The sequence below is a fragment of the Copadichromis virginalis genome, linkage group LG15 (assembly GCF_057382275.1).
Source record: "Copadichromis virginalis isolate Kocher_CV1m ecotype Utaka linkage group LG15, C_Virginalis_male_GT1.1, whole genome shotgun sequence".
Lineage (NCBI taxonomy): Eukaryota > Metazoa > Chordata > Actinopteri > Cichliformes > Cichlidae > Copadichromis > Copadichromis virginalis.
Window position 1 is genome coordinate 6272475 of NC_140632.1, and position 20093 is coordinate 6292567.

Consider the following 20093-nt stretch of genomic DNA (forward strand, 5'->3'; position numbering starts at 1 on the left):
TGTGGTAATTAATAACTGCATGTTTATTTACAGGCAGTTTTAGTGGTCATTTCAGAGGCAGTTACACAAAAACAGTTATCTGAAAAAAATCACAGTAAACAACAATACAAGGCAGAAAAAAAAACAAGATATTCAAAAAATAAATAAATCAAAATCATTCAAAATAAACCCAAAATCATTTTTTTTTGAATACTCCCTAGCTATACATAAAAGAAGTGGCTCTATAGTGCAGACACAATCCTTCACAGGCTGCTGAAACTGTGAGAAACTGCACTAAATCTGATAAGACCTTTGTTGAAAACTGAGAGAAACACAAATAGATGCCAAAAAAACCCAACATAAAATGGGGATTTTTTTCTATTCCTGTCTAAATGCATGTTTTGCCAAAGTAGAATATATCAACTCATGTCCACACTGTGGATGGTACTGAGCCAAAAATGAATAAAACAACAAATGAACAGATATGTTTGGAGCCCAGCACGTGCAAATGTATCATCCAGTCAGCAGTCTATCCCTTTAAAGCAATACTTAAAGTGAACTTGACACACACAGTACTGCATGTGTATGACGTACACATGTGCTTGTTCACATTGTAGAGTAGGGTAAAACACTCACACATCCACTGTTTTTGATCAGTTTTCTTCTACGCTAAAAAATAAACCACTGCTTTACAGCACCTACCTTTCAGCTTCAGAGACCCAAACCTCCAAAGCATCCTTCCTGGTGAAATGCTCAGATTTAATGCTATTTAATAATGTGGCTGTACACATCATTTTTAGGACTTTTAATAGACATATAAACAGATTAAAAAAAAAATCATAATTAGCCCACAAAAATGGACCAGTATTTATTCATGACTGATTTATGATTTAATCAATATTATTTTTCTGCACCAAACTATTAATCTCTATAATCTCCTGTTAATAATAATAATAATTTTCCTTTTTTCCCCCATTGAGAAAAAAAGTATGGGAATTTAAGTTGTGCAATAAACTAAAAAGGACACGTATTTCCACATAACATAAAATCTGCTTTGATGAGTTCTTCCATTAGAAAATGTGCATTTTGTGGCAAATTTGAGGATCAGTTAAAAGTATCTATATCTATGCTACATATGAAAACTCCAAGTGCATCCAGAACCACAGACAACAAGGCAGCGGATATTCTTTCAGGACACAGTGGTGGCAATTTAGAGAGGTCCAGCATGAAGCAGGACCTGATGAACTCATCGCTGCATAGCTCTGATGACCCACTCTGCTGTAGGATTCACCTGGTAGAGGTCTTTCATATACGTTTCCCCATCTAGGCATCTTTCCTCTTTGAAGACGACAAGAAGAAGAGCAGACAGAGAGAAACATTAAACACATTGACAGCATGTACTGTCACGACTTAAAATGCATATTTGTGCCATAGAAGCTGTTTTATGAGCAAGGAAATTAATATTGTAGTGTATGTTTTTAGTTTACACATGTAGTTTTATGGGAGCAGAACTCACTGATGTTTCCGCCGATCTCATAGAGACACAAATCATCTCTTTTTACTGCCAACGAGCTGGAAGGATGAGAGAGATGAGAGACGTAGTCAGAGGACATGCGGGCATGTGAGAGCTTCTCTGTTTGTGTTGTTAATATTCATGTTACCTGTCCTGGCTCAGGAAGCGTGTTAACACATCACAAGCCTGCAAGTCTTCGGTAAGTTGAAGTGCCATAGAAATTTTACTGAACTGTGGTGCGTGGACTCGGATAATCCCCTGTGAGGTCTCCTGCTTGTACACAGAGTCAGAGAAGAGAAACAGACTGTCAGTTGCATTAGATGTAAACAGTTGAATAAAATAAGGTAATCTAAATCACTCTTCTAAATAACCCAGGTACTTACTTAAAACCTGGACTAATGACAGCTCAAGAATGTGGACTTAAAAAAAATTGTGGCTCCTCTGTTTAATAAACTACAGTCAAGGTTTAGGTTCACATCACTAAAGTTATTCATCCACTAAGAATCTGTCAAGAGGAACAGATTCGTTTTAACACAAGACTGCACAAAAGAAAGAACTGCCTAGAATCCCTTCAATTGCTGATTAACCAATCGCTCTTGTCAGACACCCGTGAGGAAAAGAGGCCGACATCTAATCAGGAGGATTGTGTGAGCTGCACAACGGCTCCTGTATAAATGATTTAAAAATTCAGTTATCATGATCTTCATTGTACTTTTATACAGTAACACTAGATGTCACCATTTCTCAGACTGAAAATACAGTAAAATCTGTAGCCATCATAGGCAGACTGACTTGTGTGCTTTTTTCCTAAATCTGTCATACATCGTCCTTATGCAAAGAAACCCTTTGTCTGCTTTGACACCTTTACCAGTAGTTTACAGGTGGTCTTCTGATAAACAAGATGTACACGGCCACCGGGTTAATGACTCTAGTCCTCTGATTTCATTGTATTACATAATACAGTGTGTTTATAATTTATAGATTTCTAATAGGATATTAAAAAACGTATCTCAGTGAAGCCAGGAAATTCAAACTCTTACCTCAGGGATAGTTTTCTCAGACGGTCTTTCAATGGCTATCTTCTTCAGCAGCTTCCGTACGGCTCTCTCTTTTTGCTTCCTCTGACTTTCCATATTTTGGTGCCTGACCTGATTCATAATGAACTTGGGGATCTGGATAAGACAGGCACATCACAGAGATATACTCCATTAAAACCAAAAAATAATGGTGGTTAGTGAGTAACTAGTTTAACCACACAAAAATGCCACACATGCACAGCTTTAATGCTAAGATTTTTTTTCTTACAGTCCACAGGAGATTTTGATATCTGATCAGCAGACGGACAATGTTGGCCGTGCTGGTTGCCATGGAGAACTCCTGTTGTTCTGTAACCTTGGACCGAAAGCCTTTAAACATGAAGATGTTGGGCGCCATGACGACAGAGACATTGTTCAGGGTCATTTTATTCTTGGCCTGATTTTTAATGACACGCTGGAAAAACTCCACCAGTGCCTGCAAACACAATTTTTTATTTCACTACAAAAATAATCACGCGCCATAAAGGAATAATATAGGGAACAGAAATGTGATGACCATAAAGCCAAATTTACCTTCAAAGTGTCTCGATTGGCTTCAGGTAGCAAAAGGACGAGCAGGTTTAAAGCCTGTAGCTGCTGCTTCTTTGTGGGGAGATCTGTGAACGCACACAAATATACACAGCATGAGTGTGACACTTTGTTGCCTCACTATGTGTGTATGAAGCACTTGTCGTAAACAGGAAACATACTGTTAACAGCAATAAATGCATTGAGGTACTCCACGGTCAGTAGTGGATGGGGTAGCTCCCTGATAAACAGCTTCAAAAGGCTAGCAGCATCGTGCTGTTTCATCTGTTGCCACGAAAATGTCCCATCATAGAAGGAGGACTCAAGATCCTGGCACAGGAACTGGAGTTGGGACAGACAGAGAGCCTTTATCAACTTCAAGTACAATCAACAACACTATTACTTTCACATTTCAAATAGAGAAAGAGGTGATGTCACGGGAAGGAAAAGCTCAGTTTTAAGCTGCGTTCCCACTGGAAGTGACAGTGAAGAACATTTGGTCAATTCAAGTGACCATGGGCGAAATAACCGATGGTGGCCCAAGGTAAACTTCTCAACTTCCAGGTGAGCGACTGAAGCGCCTACCAGGAAACCAATAACTGACATATGACCTAATAGTAAATATATTACAGGGTTTCTTAGGCAACCAGAACCTGGACTGTCTGCAGGTTCTGAGCTGTCAGCTTCAAAGTGATGAATGATGGGTGAAGTGGTTTTTTTTTCCCCCAGTGTGGACACTGCTTAAGATGAATGACAGTGTGGTTGGAGACGGAGTAGGGAATATATATGGTCTGGAAGTTGATGCTTGATTTTATTATGCTTGGCGTTATTATGAACCTGAGATAAATACTTGAACTAACCTTGACTCTAGTGGCTACTCCAGGGATCCGAAGAAGGCCCTCTGTGTGTAATCCTTCCTCCTCGATATGACTGATGATCTTATGATGAGAGAAAGAAAATGTCATTTAAAAACACCATTAAAACAAACATAAAGCCAATGAGTTGAGTGTAAATTTTGAGGTTTGGAAATATGCTTAAATACACACACATGCAAAAGAACAAACTACGATTACAACAGAGGTTCCCAAAGTGTGGGACCTGCCCCCTAGGGGGGGCGCAGCGTCATTGCGGGGGGGGGGGGGGGGGGGGGGTAATGAAAAGAGGGGGGGGGGGGGGGGGAACAAAACGTTTTGACACTGCTAGCGTAATGGACAGGTTTTTGACGGGGCTTCCACACAAACGCAAAGCAGGAGATGAAGCATCGCCAAATATGTTTCCAAACCAACTTCCTTCCAAGCCAAAGACTAGAAAATATGGTGAAGCATATCTTCCCTTTGGCTTCACCTGCACAAGTGCCAAGGAGGTCTCCCCTGCAGAACTGGTTTTCACTGCGTCTGGAGCATGCACTGGGCTCTCCAAATCACAGAAAAAAAGAATCCCACATTCTTGATTTTTAGTTCACAAACACTTCTTATAATGACTAACTACTCCTGAAATTTTGCTCTTTATACAGTAAGGTTACAGTGGGATACAAATAATATCAGGCTGATCCTGCCACGATTTATTCCCCCTGTCCAAATCATGAACAAACAGCATCCCACAGTTGTTTATGTTTTTGAACCCATTTTGCACTTTGGGGCGAACATTGTTCTTGTAAAACAAAGGGGGGCCTAGCAAAAAAAGTTTGGGAACCACTGGATTACAATATGTGAATGTCAGTGCACTCACCTTCTGCAGTATCAATGGCACTTTGGTTCCAGGAACCCGTCTCTGGTCCTGATCCAATAAAGTGGTAAGAGGAACCCCAAACAATCCACTTTCTGCAAACACAAACAAATAGTGAGTAAAACAAAAGCACTGCACCGCACACAAGCACAGATACCATACAGGCACACATACCTTAGCTTTCTGTTTGTATGTGTGTAAATGTATTTATCTGTTGTATCTGACTGTGTGATTTGTGTAATGAGACATTTCTATTTAGGCTGTGGGGGCCATCTTGTGTGTGTGTGTGTGTGTGTGTGTGTGTGTGTGTGTGTGTTTAACCTTTAGTCTTCACTTTCAGGGCCTTGGCTGGCTTGAGGTCTATCCCAGAAGTGTCAAACAGAGCAGTCATCTCCACAAGCACCAGTCTATGCACCTGACAGAACATTACACACAGACACAGATAAACACAATGATGATACTAAACAGTAAGTGAATGTGGAGACAGCTCATCAAACACTTGTCTTGTAGGCATAGATACACAGATCACTGTGTTACATCATTTTACCTTTTTCATATCCAGAGGAGACAGGTCTCCTATTCGCGTCTGACCCGTTTTATCTGGGAGAAGCTTAAAGTTCTAGGGAGGAAAAATAAAGCTAAATTGACTTCTTATTGTATTTACATTCAGTTAGTGTAAAAGTCAAATAACTGCATGATGATAGATACAGAAAAACCCTTTTCTGACATTGTATGATCAGTGGAATTGTTCTGTTATACCAGCTCCAGCCACCAGATGTCACTAAGATTTAGCTCCAACACCATATCTGCTAATTGACAACACCATATATAGGACAGAAATGCTTATCAACACTGTATATAGATCAAACAAACAAATTCCAACATAACTGTAACTCTAAAAAAAATCTGATTATAAGGGTCTGCAATCCAACACAACAACAACTGTGTGCAAATAGTTTTTTCTGTGCTGCCATATCCATCTTCTGCTCTTCCTGGTAATTACTGACCTGCAACAACTTTCAAATAGCTTTGCCATGCTTGCCTGACAAAGTAAATGATCAATGCATCCTCTTTTGACTCTAAAGCGCCAACGCTGTCTATTGCACAAGCACAGACATGTTCAGACAATAAGAAAATTAAAAAAACACCATTAAGGAAGTGAATATGCGCATGACCTTTGTGTCCGTGTAAATCCTCAGGAATGCAGCTCACCGGTAGTTTGTCGTCAGGAGAGTTAAGGCTCCGGGTGACCTTAAAACTTTGGTGGTTGTCCCTGTAACTGAGCGCCTGCTCTGAAAACGCCACGTCAACATTCAGCTCTGTCTCCGTTTCTGTTTAGAGACACACACAATGAAGAAATAAAACTTATGACCACACATGTAGGGTAGTACAGATATGTTTATGATAGCTAAGTGCAAGTGTATACAAAGAGACAACTGGATGTGTTTTATTGGAGTTTAAGAGCGCAGCGTATTAGTCACTGCAGCACTCATAAAAAACCTATTCTCTGCAGCTTTATCTTCTCTGTTGTGGAGAACTTATGCTTATTATACAGTCACATGACTATACTCTGTTACTTCCTCTTGAATGTTCTCATATCACACAGGGACTTGTGTTAGTTCCCAAAAATGTGTGTGTGTGTTGCTAGGCAGATTTTTTTTTCTTTTTGGTGGTGGTGGTGGGGGGTCTCAGTTAGTGATTTATGACACTGACTCATATTGTAAGCACTTATCTGCATGAGTATGCTGCACATACCGGTTGAAGGGGCACCTTTCTGTCCATTCTCACTTCCTTCTTCGGATTTTTGAGGCTCCCCATCCTGCAACACACAGCACAACACACACACACAGACGTGAACAACACAGCAGTCAACAAGTTTAACAAGTCACAAATTTATAGAAAGCCCTGTTACACATTATCTTTTCTGTTAATTAGTGGACAAAGTCTGTGTGTGAGTGTGCATGAAATAAATATGAGAGGCTCAAACTGTTCAAACAGTTTGGACTAAAGACAGATTTAAATTTAAACGTATTATTTGTTAAATTTATTTCTGATTATAAATCTTGATCCCTGTATTTCATTTTATTTTTGTAATTTATCAACGATAACTCCAGTCAACTCTTTAACCCATACTGAATTTGCAGTGATGTCATAAAATTTTGGATTTTTTTAGGGAACTAGCAAGTAAATACTGCGAGACCTGTACTGAAGTGAAACACAAATTTGTGACCACTTCCTTTGTGGTACGTGAAACAACAGAACACTGAAAATGCTTATTTTCATGAACATCGAGTTAATTTTAACTAAAAAGGCAAAACCTCATAAATGTCATTGTCAGTTCCCTTATGATTTTTCCAAAGGGCACTGACAATGCTTTGAGGATCTACATAGTCATGCATAGCAGCGTGACTGAGGCATAGGTCTATGCAAGTCAGTCAAAAGTCTGCGACCCTTGTATGTGTCGCTTTGCAACCAAAAATGGTAATCAACAACTCTAAAGTATGACGTCACTTGAAACTTCATAACAAATTCGCTATGAGTGTACTTTGTGTTATGCATGTTGAGTTCTGATCAGTTGTTTATAATTTAATTTGTTGTTTAGGTTGTAAAGTTGGCAGCATTAATCTCTTTTTGTCTTTTGTTGTTGCTGTGTTTTAAAGAACAGTAAAAAGAGTTGGCTTCCACCCTGTCAAAATTGGTTGTTCATCCAGTTTATCTACTTTGGCGCCGACCCCGGTGTATGGTACAACAATCCAAATGTTGAATGTTGCATCGAACATTTAATATCCTCAATAGTTGTCATTTGGGCTGTGTAGCAGAAAGATTAGGAACACTAAACGATTTTCCACCAGCAGGACTGAAGATAAGTTACCAGCAATGATTTAAGCTTGATTTAAGACTGCGCTACCCTGTTAAACTCACAAATCACACTAGTAAGAATTCAGTGTGCTTAGTGTACCACATGGAGAGTGTACTAGCTGAAGTATCTAAATTAAGATACAGTCGTAGCCTAGAAAGTACCCCACTGTAAAACCACACCTTGTTATCCAAACTATATTTATTATGCATATGTAAAAAAGTGTACAGCCAAAAGGTGGATCATCACTGTCCAGATGGCAGCAAGGTGTGGTTGGGAGTTGTGTCTCATCCATATGCTCAGGTGCCAGTGATGATCTGAGGAGTTTCAATTACTCACTTCAGAGCTTCCTGGTCTTGGGCTGTGCACATACCACACCAGCTTGTGATGTTTCCTCTTAAGATGCTCTTTATATTACCACTACAGCTCACTGGGTTGAGTAAGGCTCCAGGAGCTGGGCTTGTTTCTGGCCTGGACCCTCCCCCCTGCTTTCCTCTCTATTCTCTACTGTCTTTGACCAATAAATAATATAAATGCAAACAAAATTATTTAATAAGGAAGAATCATATATATTATACTTACTGCTCTTCTGTACAAGCTAGCAAGAACTTTGCTGTCTTTTGCCAGGCTAAGCTAAATCAACCATTGCTCTAACTTTGTGATCAGGCATTAGAATGGCTACTCACAGCAAGAAAGCACTAGAGTCTCAATGGGGTTTGACCGACTGCAAAATACTGGGTCAATTATATTTACCAGCCAAGTATGACCCCCCCCCCCCCCTTTTTTTTTTTTGCCTTCAAAAATGCTTTAAGTATTTTGTGGCACAGATGCAACAAGGTGTTGGAAATATTCCTCAGAGATTTTGTCCACACTGAAATGATAGCGTCACACGGTTGGTGCAGATTTGTTGATCTATAATGAATCTAGAATCTCCAGTTCAATCACATCCCCCAAAGGTGCTCTGTTGCATTGAGATCTGTTGACTGTGGAGGCAATTTAGGTATAATGAACTCATTCTGTTTAATGAATCAGTTAGAGATGATTTGAGCTTTGTGACATGGCGTGCTACCATGCAATAAGCAGTCATCATGTTTTCCAGGAAAATCCCAGGAGATCAGCAGTTTCTTAAATACTCAGACCAGCACGCCAGGCTCCAACAATCGTGCAGCATTCACAGTCACTGAAATCACCTTTCTTCCCCATTCTGATGCTCAGTTTGAACTTCAGCAGGTTGTCTTGAGCATGTTTACATATCTAAATGCATTGAGTCCCTGACACGTGATTGGCTGATTAGATATCTGTGTTAATGAGCAGTTAAAAAGGTGTACCTTACAATGTGGCTGGTGAGCTGGCAGTTTGTGTCAAGCACAGTGTTGATCTGCTAACCTTATCAGGGTGTCGGAATATATCTCGAACATCAGGAAGTTGTTGCCGGTTACGTCGCCTTAAGGTCTGCTGCACTGATGCCACGCGACGTTCTACGGCTGCCGCCTGAGTCCTGGTGAGCGTGGAAAGGAAAACTGCACTGTCTTCTTCCTGTCAATACATAGATTAAGATCAAACACAAACTTAAATCTATTTGTTGTTTTCACACAATGTTTTACATTAGTCCATCTTTTTTTCTCTCATGTACATGCTTATTTGTATAAGAAGGCTTCAAACGTGACAAAGAATAAATGCTTATTTAAGATCTGACCTGAAAATATGGAACTGATTAACTGTACCTGGACTAACTTCTTATTAATTCAATAAAAGATATATGATTGTTACCTGATCATGATCCACTGTGATTGAATGATCAACAAGCCGCGCTAGACCTGCTTCTGCAAGCCACGCCTCCTCCTGCTCACCCTCTGAAAGAGACAAACAGAATGAGCAATACTGAGAAGGGAAGATGATGGGCAATTCCCTACTTGGTTGCTGAGATGATGCGGCGTTACTTAAACAAATCTACAGGTGCAGGAAAGGGAAAGGAGCGACCACATACACAAATGGCTTACATATTCTAACAGGAAGAGCGCATTTACGCTAGAAAACAATAGTCTTCACACACTAAAGGCTAAATTTGACTGAAGAAATGCACAGGAAGTGCATTCCTACTGTGCAAGCCAACACAGAGCCAGTATCCACAAGTCTGAGCTGGCCCAGCAGCGGTGTGTGATAAACAGCTGGTACTTAAGTCCCACATGAAACTACTTCAAAACGAGACACTTAATGTGTTTCCAAACTGTTTAAACAGAGATGCGAATGACGGCAAACAAGCAGAAAATGAGTATAAACATCGGGGTCTGAGGGAGACATACAAAGTGTTACATAAAGAGATGAATGAAAAGGCTGAGCTTTCAGTGAGGAATTCCTCTTCCAGTATAGAAACAGACTTTTAGATTAGAATTTGTTTGCGTCTGGACCAACACATATGTCCAAATAAGTCTACGATCCAAATTTTGCCTTCATCCTTTAATGTGTATCTCACCTTCAGGAATTTTCTGCAATTCCTCCTCTTGAACTTCTCCCTCTCCCCTCTCTCCTCCGCCGCCCGAGAATGAAATATTCTCCACCTCCTTCCAATAGTCGTCCATCTGCAGCTCGTCCAAAGAGTCCTTCAAAATGAGCAGACGTGCAGAAAAATGAGGTTTTAAGCTCACAGTTTCAGCTTCTCTGCCCCGTTTCAGCGATTAATAATTCATTTCAACGATCTTCCAGATATGATCCACAGAGATAATGAAGTAGACAGGTCTCTCAACTGGTCTCAACAAGTCTAGATGGTGGCAGCAACTGGCTGCGCCAACTGTCTGCTCTCACATAACACACATACCACACACACACACTTTTCATAAAGTGTATAAGAATTAAAGCAAACCCAAGAGCTTGCGTACTGTGTCACTCCCAGTGCAACTAAGAGAGGCTCAAAATACTGTACATCTTACCAGAGAGCTGTAAAATACAAAAAAAAAAATCCTATACAGCGGAATTTTGTAGGAATGAAATGAAGTATTTGCCCCAACAGACTGAAAGTGAACAAAATCTGCTGGCTACCTGAGAGTTGTAGCGCTGACATGCAGGCGATGGTCTCGACCTGGAATTGTGGCTGTGCCTGGGGCTGTGGCTGGAGCCAGTCTTGGGGCTGGATCCAAGCTTGGGGCTGGAGGAATGCTGGATTGCAGAATTTTGACTGGGCAGTGACATTGGCTCCGTGCTGCTGGTTTCTGTGCTGCCAGTGGTAGAAGAAGCAGAAGTGCCATATCTGTCTCCTTGTTGTCCATTCTGGCTGTGTTGCAGGGTGTACTGGCCTGTTTTGCGGCTGGAGACACATACAGACAAGAGCAGGGAGAGGTTCGTGAAATAGGTACATAATGGACAAAAGTTAAAATTGAGTCATTGGAGTTCATACACTTAGCTGGATATAGCTGCGTAAGGCATTGCTTTGCTTATTTTGAAATGCTGATTTATTAAGATTTTTATTTTTTGTGTACCATTGAAATATCAGTGTCTGTGATGCAGAGTAGCAAAAGAGGATCCCAATAAACTAAAGAAATAATATGGCAAGCCAGCAAAACGTATCATCTTGCTATCATAGTGGTCATGATGTAAGAAGGGGCAACTAGGTTTCTCTTGTAGCTGTGTACTTTGGACTTAGTAGTGACAGATGCCTTCCTCCAGCACTTGTTGGAAACATGCTCTGTAAGTACACAGGTGTGTATGCACTGATATTTCCTGTACCTTTAATGACATGAAAACAGGGCGATACAGTAACTCTGGACACGCTGGTCAAAGGCTCCAACTTAAGTTAAGCTATTAGCAAGGTCGTTTCCTAATCAGTCATCTAATGATGCCAGCATTTTCTTGGAATAAAAATAGCACATCTCGCAGACCTTGGACTTTCCTTTGCTATACAAACACTGCAAACAAAGTTTATCACAAGGCATATTAGTGTGGCTTAGCCTAGGTTAGTTGATGGTGTAAATAGATAATACCTGCTAGAAATATCCTACTGACATATTAAGTACATTACTTTAGGTATACAATTTATCTGAACATATCTTTTCACCTTCCACATACAGAATTTCAATATCAATACTGTGTGTCATTAAATCTTCCTGCTCCAATAATATATGTTTAGTCCTCTGTTTCTCCTAAAAGCCTCTCTCTTATCCTGGTTCTGCTTGAGGTCTCTTCCTCTTAACAAAGGAGTTTTTCCTTCCCATTGTCACCAAGTGCTCGGTCTTAAAAGGGTTGTCTGATTGTGACAGTTTTCCCTCTAATTTTGTGGGGTCTTTACCTTATGATATAAAACACCTTGAGGAGGACTGGTGCTTTATAAATGTTGCAAATAATCTGATGACATCACAATAGATCACTGCAGACAGATCAGAGGTAGACTGACATCAAAATGGGGAAAAATAATATAAATGTGATACTGGCTAGCTGGCCAGTTAACAATTTTGTAATTCACTACAGTAAATGCAACCGATTTAAGATGTTCCAGGACTGCTTACTATGAACTTCTTTAAATTTGACCACAACATTAGCAACTAAAATGGACTTGCAACCAATAAATGTCATGAAAAATATGAGTTTATATTGACGATAACAAAGGTCTAGTTCAGGTCAGTGTACTAAGTTAATACAATTAGTTAATCGGAACAAGAAAGATGAGTTATAAAGATGAGTTACTGTTTATTCTTTTTTTCCCCCCTGGTACACACAGATATCACAGGCACAGGTGTTCCTCCAGTAAAAGACGTAAAAAAGTAAAACCCAGCGAGTGCCACTCACTTTTTCCCCCCTTGGAATTTCAGCTCCCATCACACTGACAAGGTCTCTTGTAACATGTGCATTTTTCTGCTGGATTTGAAAGCACACACTAAAACTGAACATTAACAATATAGAAACTATTCATTTTTATGTTTTTTCTTGCTGATTTTAAATGTTGAATGCAACATTTCTTATGTATTTATTCTGCTTGTGCCCACTAATAAAGACACAAAGTTTTCACACCTGCTGTACTATAATTAGTAGCACCTCTGTCACTATATATTGTGTAATTACAACATCCGGGAGAAGAATAAGGGCAAAAAGGGTTAAAACGCTATTACATCAGCTTATTGAAATGTCCCAGAGCATCAGCATGGGTTCTAAACTGTGCCAACAACAGCAGCAAAGCTTTCTTCAATTATAAGATTGATTAAGCATGACAACATTTGTCTCTCTTTCCTTTAAGCAACAAGAGTTATATTGAGCAAGCCACTACACTTGTAGTGCAAGTGAAGCTCCTTAAGGGTCTGTGGTTTCAGTGTCACACATCAATCAAGCTGAAAGGCTGCTTTCAACAATCTTGTCATTCATCCATCTTTTTGCAAATTATCAGTGTCATCTCATTTACCCAAAAATATAGAGCTGCACACCCGTTAGCAGGGCTGTTTAAAACATCGGACACCACGACAATAAAACTGATTGGAACAGGCCCCTCAATTAAAAAACTACAAGTATGGCTCCTGAGTCCGAACACAGTTATTCCCGTTTCTATTAAAGGGTGCTGTCATGCACCAATATAGACCTAATATTTCAAATGTATGCTTGAGAATCATTATAAAGCTCTCAAATAACAAAACAATGACTTATTAGGTGTTTGTAAGAGATGACATGTTTAGTCGGTATATACAATATGTTTATAAAGCATTAAGTCACTAATAAATGGGACATTAGGTCAATTTCAATACAGTATAACACAGCAAAAATACCAAAACAAAAAATTCCTATATAACTAATATTTAAGTTTATTTTATGTTAGAATGATATAAAATCACAACAACTTCACTTTGACATATGCTAAAGCCAACAAAGAAAAGGAGGGAGAAGAAAATCGTGTAAAGTAAAGTTGCCCTTTGTGCAAATATATGATTTACTTTCAGGTAATGAAGATAAGCAGAACGTCCAAAAAAAATGCAAACACGTGCAAATGTACCAACACACGTACATGAACTCTGCACATATTCACACACTCATATACACAGGTGTTCAAAAGCAAAAGATAAGCACTGATAACTTTTAACTAAAAAACTGCCATTTTCTACAAATCTCCAAGGAAATGGAGGAAGTGAAAATCAGTTAGTCCCAAGGACTAAATGGGATTTCAGACAGAGCGGCACTAAGCTGATGCTCTTTATTAATTAATTTGGAATTATCACCCCAGTATTACCCTGAGGGTTCGTGCTGAGCTACGGCCACATACCACAGCAGACTTCCTGCAACACCGAGTACAACAAAGCCATAAAAACACAAGGATTTAGCTGGAAGTTCTGTGCGATACCACCGACTTCTCTTTATACTTCATCTGTGGTTTTAATTTAAAAAATAAATAAATAATAATAATCATCTCCCAGTTCATGTCCATGTTGCCTTTAAAAGTTCAGGAAGTTTGATGCTTTCATTTGTGAGGAAAGACATCAGCGTTTTCTGATGTACCTCAGAAGATGCGTTTACCCTGAAAGCAGGCAGAGCTATGAGCTCACCACATGAGTTAATCGTTTACATGTGTTGATTCAGAGCTTCAGGATGAACAGTTTGACTAACTCATAAATCAGAGATGACCAAACAAACACACACACCAAAACGTGCACATTACTTTATCGGTGTTCAAATTCATAAAAGGCGTAAAGCAGCATTTGTTTTTTCTTTACAGTACATTAGATTTACAATGGAAAACATGTATGATTATGCATCAAAGTGTCTAGCAATTAGCTAATTTTAGTATTGAAAATAATATCGACTAGTTGGATTGCTGACTGTTTTTGTAAAGACTAAAAAGTAGAAACAAGTACTGAATGAGTTATATGCAGTAAGATTTAAAATTCTGGAGACCTGTGGGAAACTGACTTCCAGTGTAGTCAGTGGATATCCAGGCCAACATTTTCATTTCTGTCCAGGGGTCAGTGTCTGAAACGTGATTGTTCGATAGCATTGTGACTAAAAGTGGATGACAAACAGAAACCAGAGAGTTATCTGTACCAAAGGTCTTATTACCTACAGACTCTCCTAACCTGTTTATAGGGATTTTATGATCCCCGGTCAATTTTCCATCAAACCCAGCTGAACTTTGCATTTATTAAACTCTGTGACTTCCCAGTTTCATAGGGTTTCAGAATAAACTGGTTCCTCTGGAGCTGCCAGTTTTGTTTTAAGCACTTTTGTGTTTGTTCGAAACACTTTTGATAATTGAGAAGTTAGCGTTGCTGTGGTAGATTTCTCAGTTCCTGTGGAAATGTGGCAAACGTCATGTTTGCTGAACATTGGCAAGGTTAAAGTGACACTGTGAGTATCATGCCAAGCTGGTTATCATTTAGGCATTTTCCTGCATTTTAATAATTGTATCTGACACTCAAACTCAGAATCTGACAAAAATGAACTTCAGATCGTCAGCGATCTAACTGGGTAAGACACTCCTGCCACATTTTTCATTACAATACAATCATGTCATTCATGGAAATGTATTTACGACCTTGTTAAAAATTAACCTAAGGTTGTTGATCACTATGTAACAATCAGGTTAAACCCAAAGTTCAGGTCTGCCTCCTGTTTGTGTCTTCCTACAGTGTTAAAGTCAAGGTCGCAAAGCACACACCAAATTAATGCAAAGAAATTTGTTTAAGGCTTTGCATACAACATCACTTTGCTTGCTTATGCACACACACACACACACACACACACACACACACACACACACACACACACACACACACACACTCCGAGAGACTCAGCAGCGTGCCCTCAGCTGCCCTTGCGAGCAAAACAAACACATTCTCATTTTGGCACACGTACAGTACATATACATATTATCTTTGAAGTATATAGAGTGCTGCAATGGTGTGTATAATTGTTCTCTGTACCTTTTTCCACACCTTTTATCAGCTGCTTAGAGCTGCCGACAAAGACAGATTGCGCAAGGCCGTGTGTGCGCGCGTGGACTGAAAACAGCCTATAAAAATCAATCCCATGCTGTGAGCTGCAAACAGGAAAGAAAGAAAACAGTGGCACACACAAAGAGCCAGTTCAGCACACATGAGGTGAACATGAGTCAAGATCTGAGGAAGCCAATTTCCCACATGACCAGCGTGACTTTATGAATCACTCCAGTGGCACAAAACATGATTTGGTGGAGTAAATGTAGCTTTAAATGAATCAAAGCAGATGTTATATTCGCAATTTCTAACAATTTATTAAAATTCTATCTGATCTATTCAAGAAGTAACAGCTATTATTATGTTAAAGACACACGATCATATTAAATATGGAGTAAGTTACAGCCTCAGCCTGCAGCATTAAGATGAAGCAAATATTTTAAAGCATTTGTAAAACAATCTTCTACTCTTACTATAAAACACCAAATCTCTACATGTTTGCCCACCAACTCCTTCCTATACGATCTCGAGTTCAGTGACCAAACTTGGCACACAGGTACAATCTTAGGTCCTTGAAGGTTCTTATCTATCGCATATATTATGACATCACCACATTGCATAGCAACAACATACCAATAGGCTAAAATGACCCTTTTATTTTTACTATGCAAGTGCCTCTAACACCTTAAAAAGCATTGTATTATATTAATTTGATGATAAAATCTAACTTATATCTACAAAACTTTAATATTATGATATATGTGCAATCATGTTGCCAGGCAACCACTTAAAAGTGGACAAAAATCACTGACTGAACAATACTGTAGCATGTACTTGTACTTTGACTTGAGCAGCCATTTTTCTTTTGCACTTTATTTTTACCCATGTTTGGTGTCAGATACAAGGCTTGTTTTCACACAGCTGCATTCCTGCATCTATTGGGATTGACTTTTGACATATTGGGAAATGTTTATTCACTTTCTTGCTGATAGTGAGATCAAAAAGACAACACGCTCGTGTCTGTACATGCTGTAAAGAGAAGCTTCAGGCAGATTTATCCCAAATTAAAACGTCTGGCTTGCTTGTAAAATAATTAATCATATTTCAATTTTATTTGTTTAATAGGATAAAAAACACCTATATGTGGCTTTTGCTTTGAATGTGAAGATATCCCTTTATAAACAACCTAAAAAAAATATTGTCCATAATGTACGACATAAGATTTTAAAGGAGTGCTTGTTTCAAAACTGACTTTGGAAGGGGAAGACAATCAAACTTATTTTTAAGGCTTCAAAACACAAAGTGAACAATGGGCAGCTGAGGAAAAGGGAAGAGGATGACAAGTGTTTGTGTGTCTGTCCGTGTGTGCACGTGGGTGTGGTATTTCCATTTAGACCAACAGATGCCAGCTGCTCTTTCTGAAGACAGAGCCTAGCTCTGTTTCCCCGTCTTACACAGTTGCTGGTGTCAGCAATGACCCACTGGTTGAACAAATCATCTTCTTGTAGTTCTAATGAATCGACAATATATGACCTATCCATGTCTGTTATAGTATTCCTGATTACTAACTCCTTTGCCATGTGTTTTTCTGTAGTATTCAGTTTTAGCTGCATCTCCTTAATCCTCAGCTCTTCTGTTTGTAATTTGTTTATCCTTACAGGCGCCAGATTTGATCTGACCGATATGTGTTATACAGAACACAGCTGTGTGTTTGCACCCTCTGCGTTGTTGTAATTCATTTTGGCCCGATGCCTTGTAACCTTTCATTTATTTCACTTCCTGTTGTAGTGCTCTGTTGTAGAGCTAAACTGTCTGTTTTGTCACGCTAAACTTTGAGAAGTAGTGTTTTATGCCAAGTCAAACGAAGACAAAAGGTGAAGTGCCAAAAATTCCAGTTTCTCAAAATGCTGCCAGGCTCCAAGAGCGAGTCAGTCCCCACAGACCCCCATATTTACATCTATAGATGTACCTAGCTAATGCTAGCTAGCATTAGCTGCTAAATTAACATCCAGACTCTCATTCATGTATGGTTTATAAAAAGGAAAACAAAGAAAAGAAAAAAAGAATGATGCATTAGCCCCTATGCTAAGGCCACTGCTTCAAGAGTAGTCCAAAAAGAATAATGACATCACTTTGGTTACAACCCTCTTTTATATACAGTCCATAGTTTATATATGGCAATGGAAAATGTGATATAATAGTGTAAAGTTTCCTTGCTTAGAGGGCCTGAATGTAACAAATAAAGACATCAAATGCGAGACTTGACACATTATGTCTCTCTGGCATTTCCTGATGAGGGGAAACAATGACTACAAAACTAAGCCTCCGCACGTCAACCTAGACAGGATACACATACTCTGCTTGGGAGGTGAGACAAAGGCAGCCTGTAATGTGATGCTGCTTTTCTTTTTTCTTCTAGCTACCTGGACAAGCCATCTGGAACACGCACAGAGATACACACCTACGCACAGGTGTGCGTGTTTGAATCCCAGCTGGGGCTGTTTACTTTTACCAGCCCACAGTTGGTGACGGCAGGTGTTTGCTGATGTAAATGAGCAGACTTCATATCCAGCTCAGCCTGTATGAATCAGCAAGATCCGTTATAAATAAAAGAGTAGCTATACAGTTGTTTCCGTAACACCTTAGTTCTCATTCATCGCTGCCCCAGCGACAGCACCTCTTGAATTACTGAGTCTCTTCCTCATTGTACAAGCGGACATGAAGGTCGTCAAACCATTAAATAAAACAATAAGCCAGAAAGTTAAGCTATGAAATCCAGACAAGGCATGACTACATTCTGCTACATGAAGAGAACATCAAAACACCCAATCAGATGTTGTTTTTCAGGTGGAGACTGATCACATCGAGTACTAGATTTGAAAAATCTGTGTAGGAAACATTGACTACTGCCCTGGAGGTTTGTGGCAGCCCAACATGTAATTTATCAATCATACATTTTACTAACCACATGACATCACAGACAATTATCATTCTGGCCTTATATTTCCACTGTTGCATGGCTCCATAGTGTTTTTTTGCCTAACAAGAGAGAGGTTACTTTTGGGGTTGCCTCAGGAAGGGCATCCGGCATATATAAAAAAAGAAAAATCTGCCAAGTCAAACATGTATGGTTGCTCCCATGTGAATAAGAAAGCAGTTAAAAGTAGTTTCTGTATACTTTGTTACAGTTAAATTATGTCTTCAGACACTTCCGAATTATCCTGGTTTTAAACTAAAAACCAAAAGCTTTAAAGTGCAGCAACACAGGCCAAGTATAGAATAACTCTACACCCAGCTCTATATTTTAAGTGTCAGGGATTTTCTGTTTTGAATCACAGAAAACTGACTATCCCATATAGATTATTTGTTTTAAGACATCCTTACAGCTGTTATTTTCATAATAGAACAATCTGTGTAATATAACATGATTTTTTTCTGTTTAAGCTGATGGAAACTAGTGAACAGGATTTACCACAGCCCAAAAGTGTGTCACCAACCACACTGACCAGGGGAATGGGATATATGAACTACGAGCTAATTTAATACTTCTGCATTTGAGTCTGTTCACTGCTTATAAAACTAGCACTTCGTAGGGGAAGACTTTTCGTAAAGCTACAGTGCTAAGGAAGAACTGTGGATTAGGTGTGAAATCTTGGCCAGCGGAACAAAACCAAGGTGAAACTTGTTATCTGCTGATTAGGAAAAAGCATAACCAAAGGCCAAGGGCGGAGTTAGGCCAGAGGGAACAATAAGAAATGTGGACTGCCTGCAAGCGCAGTACACCGGGCCACTGCTGAGTTCAAGTTAACGCAGTTAACACTCCTTCCACAGCTGAAGTTCAAAAAAGAAAATGAGGAAAAAATAGCATTATCAACGTGACCTTTGCCCTCTTTCACACACACTTCTTTTAATGGTCTGTAAGGACGGCATTACAGCTGCACACACTCCCACCTGTGTACGGTGTGCTCGGCGTCCGGTACTGGCGGACAGCTGGACTCACACGGTCCAGTTTGCTGCAACAGTTCCGCGTTGCTGTGGTAACCCGTTAAAACCACTCCCTGTGACTCCATCTGCTGCCGGCTCATGTTTCTCCCGCTTTTCGTCTTTCTTCTATTTTACACACGGCTATGACATCCGATCGCTAATCGATAGATAATCACTTTATCCGTGTATTCCTTCCATCTGTGTGCGGATTTGTTGCCGACTCATTCTCACATTTTACTCTCCTCCTCGTCCTCTCGGCTCCGTGTTATCGTCTTTCTCTACAACTTGTCGGTGTGTTTTCTGAGAGGCAGCGCAGGACAGGGGCTGGATTACACTCACAGACCAGCTCCGGGATTGGTCCAAACCCCGCAGGGCAAAGTTTCCGATGTGACAGCGCACCCAGCTGCTCTAACAGAGTACTGAAAGCTTCCTGTACAAATAAGCTCAAGGGGGTTTTCGAGACTCCTCCATATATCTTCCCAGTAAACACACTTTTCTCCTTAGATTTGAATTATCATTTATATATAGACACA

The 20093-nt window shown here is 39.7% G+C and overlaps 1 protein-coding gene across 2 annotated transcripts; it reads right to left on the reverse strand.

Annotated features, from left to right (window-relative positions):
- On the reverse strand, nucleotides 1–19873 carry arhgap18 (Rho GTPase activating protein 18). Of its 2 annotated transcripts, none has more exons than XM_085431525.1 (18): nucleotides 19528–19873; nucleotides 10715–10979; nucleotides 10152–10278; nucleotides 9449–9531; nucleotides 9065–9214; nucleotides 6577–6640; nucleotides 6034–6152; nucleotides 5369–5440; nucleotides 5143–5236; nucleotides 4825–4916; nucleotides 3957–4034; nucleotides 3279–3438; nucleotides 3103–3185; nucleotides 2798–3004; nucleotides 2533–2664; nucleotides 1641–1765; nucleotides 1496–1551; nucleotides 1–1317 (listed from the first exon to the last, which is right to left on the reverse strand). In XM_085431525.1, exons 1-18 carry the CDS (start codon nucleotides 19659–19661, stop codon nucleotides 1226–1228), a joined length of 2133 nt encoding a protein of 710 aa, XP_085287651.1. In that variant the 5' UTR covers nucleotides 19662–19873; the 3' UTR covers nucleotides 1–1225. The 2 variants fall into 2 exon arrangements, with proteins under 2 accessions (XP_085287651.1, XP_085287652.1); XM_085431526.1 differs by having other exon boundaries at nucleotides 1641–1762; nucleotides 19528–19872.
- Nucleotides 19874–20093: the final 220 nt, after the last annotated feature.

Coding starts and splice junctions, on each gene's coding strand:
- arhgap18 (XM_085431525.1), bottom strand. CDS start 19,661: ATGAGCCGGCAGCAGATGGAGTCACAGGGAGTGGTTTTAACGGGTTAC. Junction 9,532..10,151: donor ATTGCAGAAAATTCCTGAAG/GTGAGATACACA, acceptor TGTCTCTTTCAG/AGGGTGAGCAGGAGGAGGCG. Junction 3,186..3,278: donor TGCATTTATTGCTGTTAACA/GTATGTTTCCTG, acceptor GTGCGTTCACAG/ATCTCCCCACAAAGAAGCAG.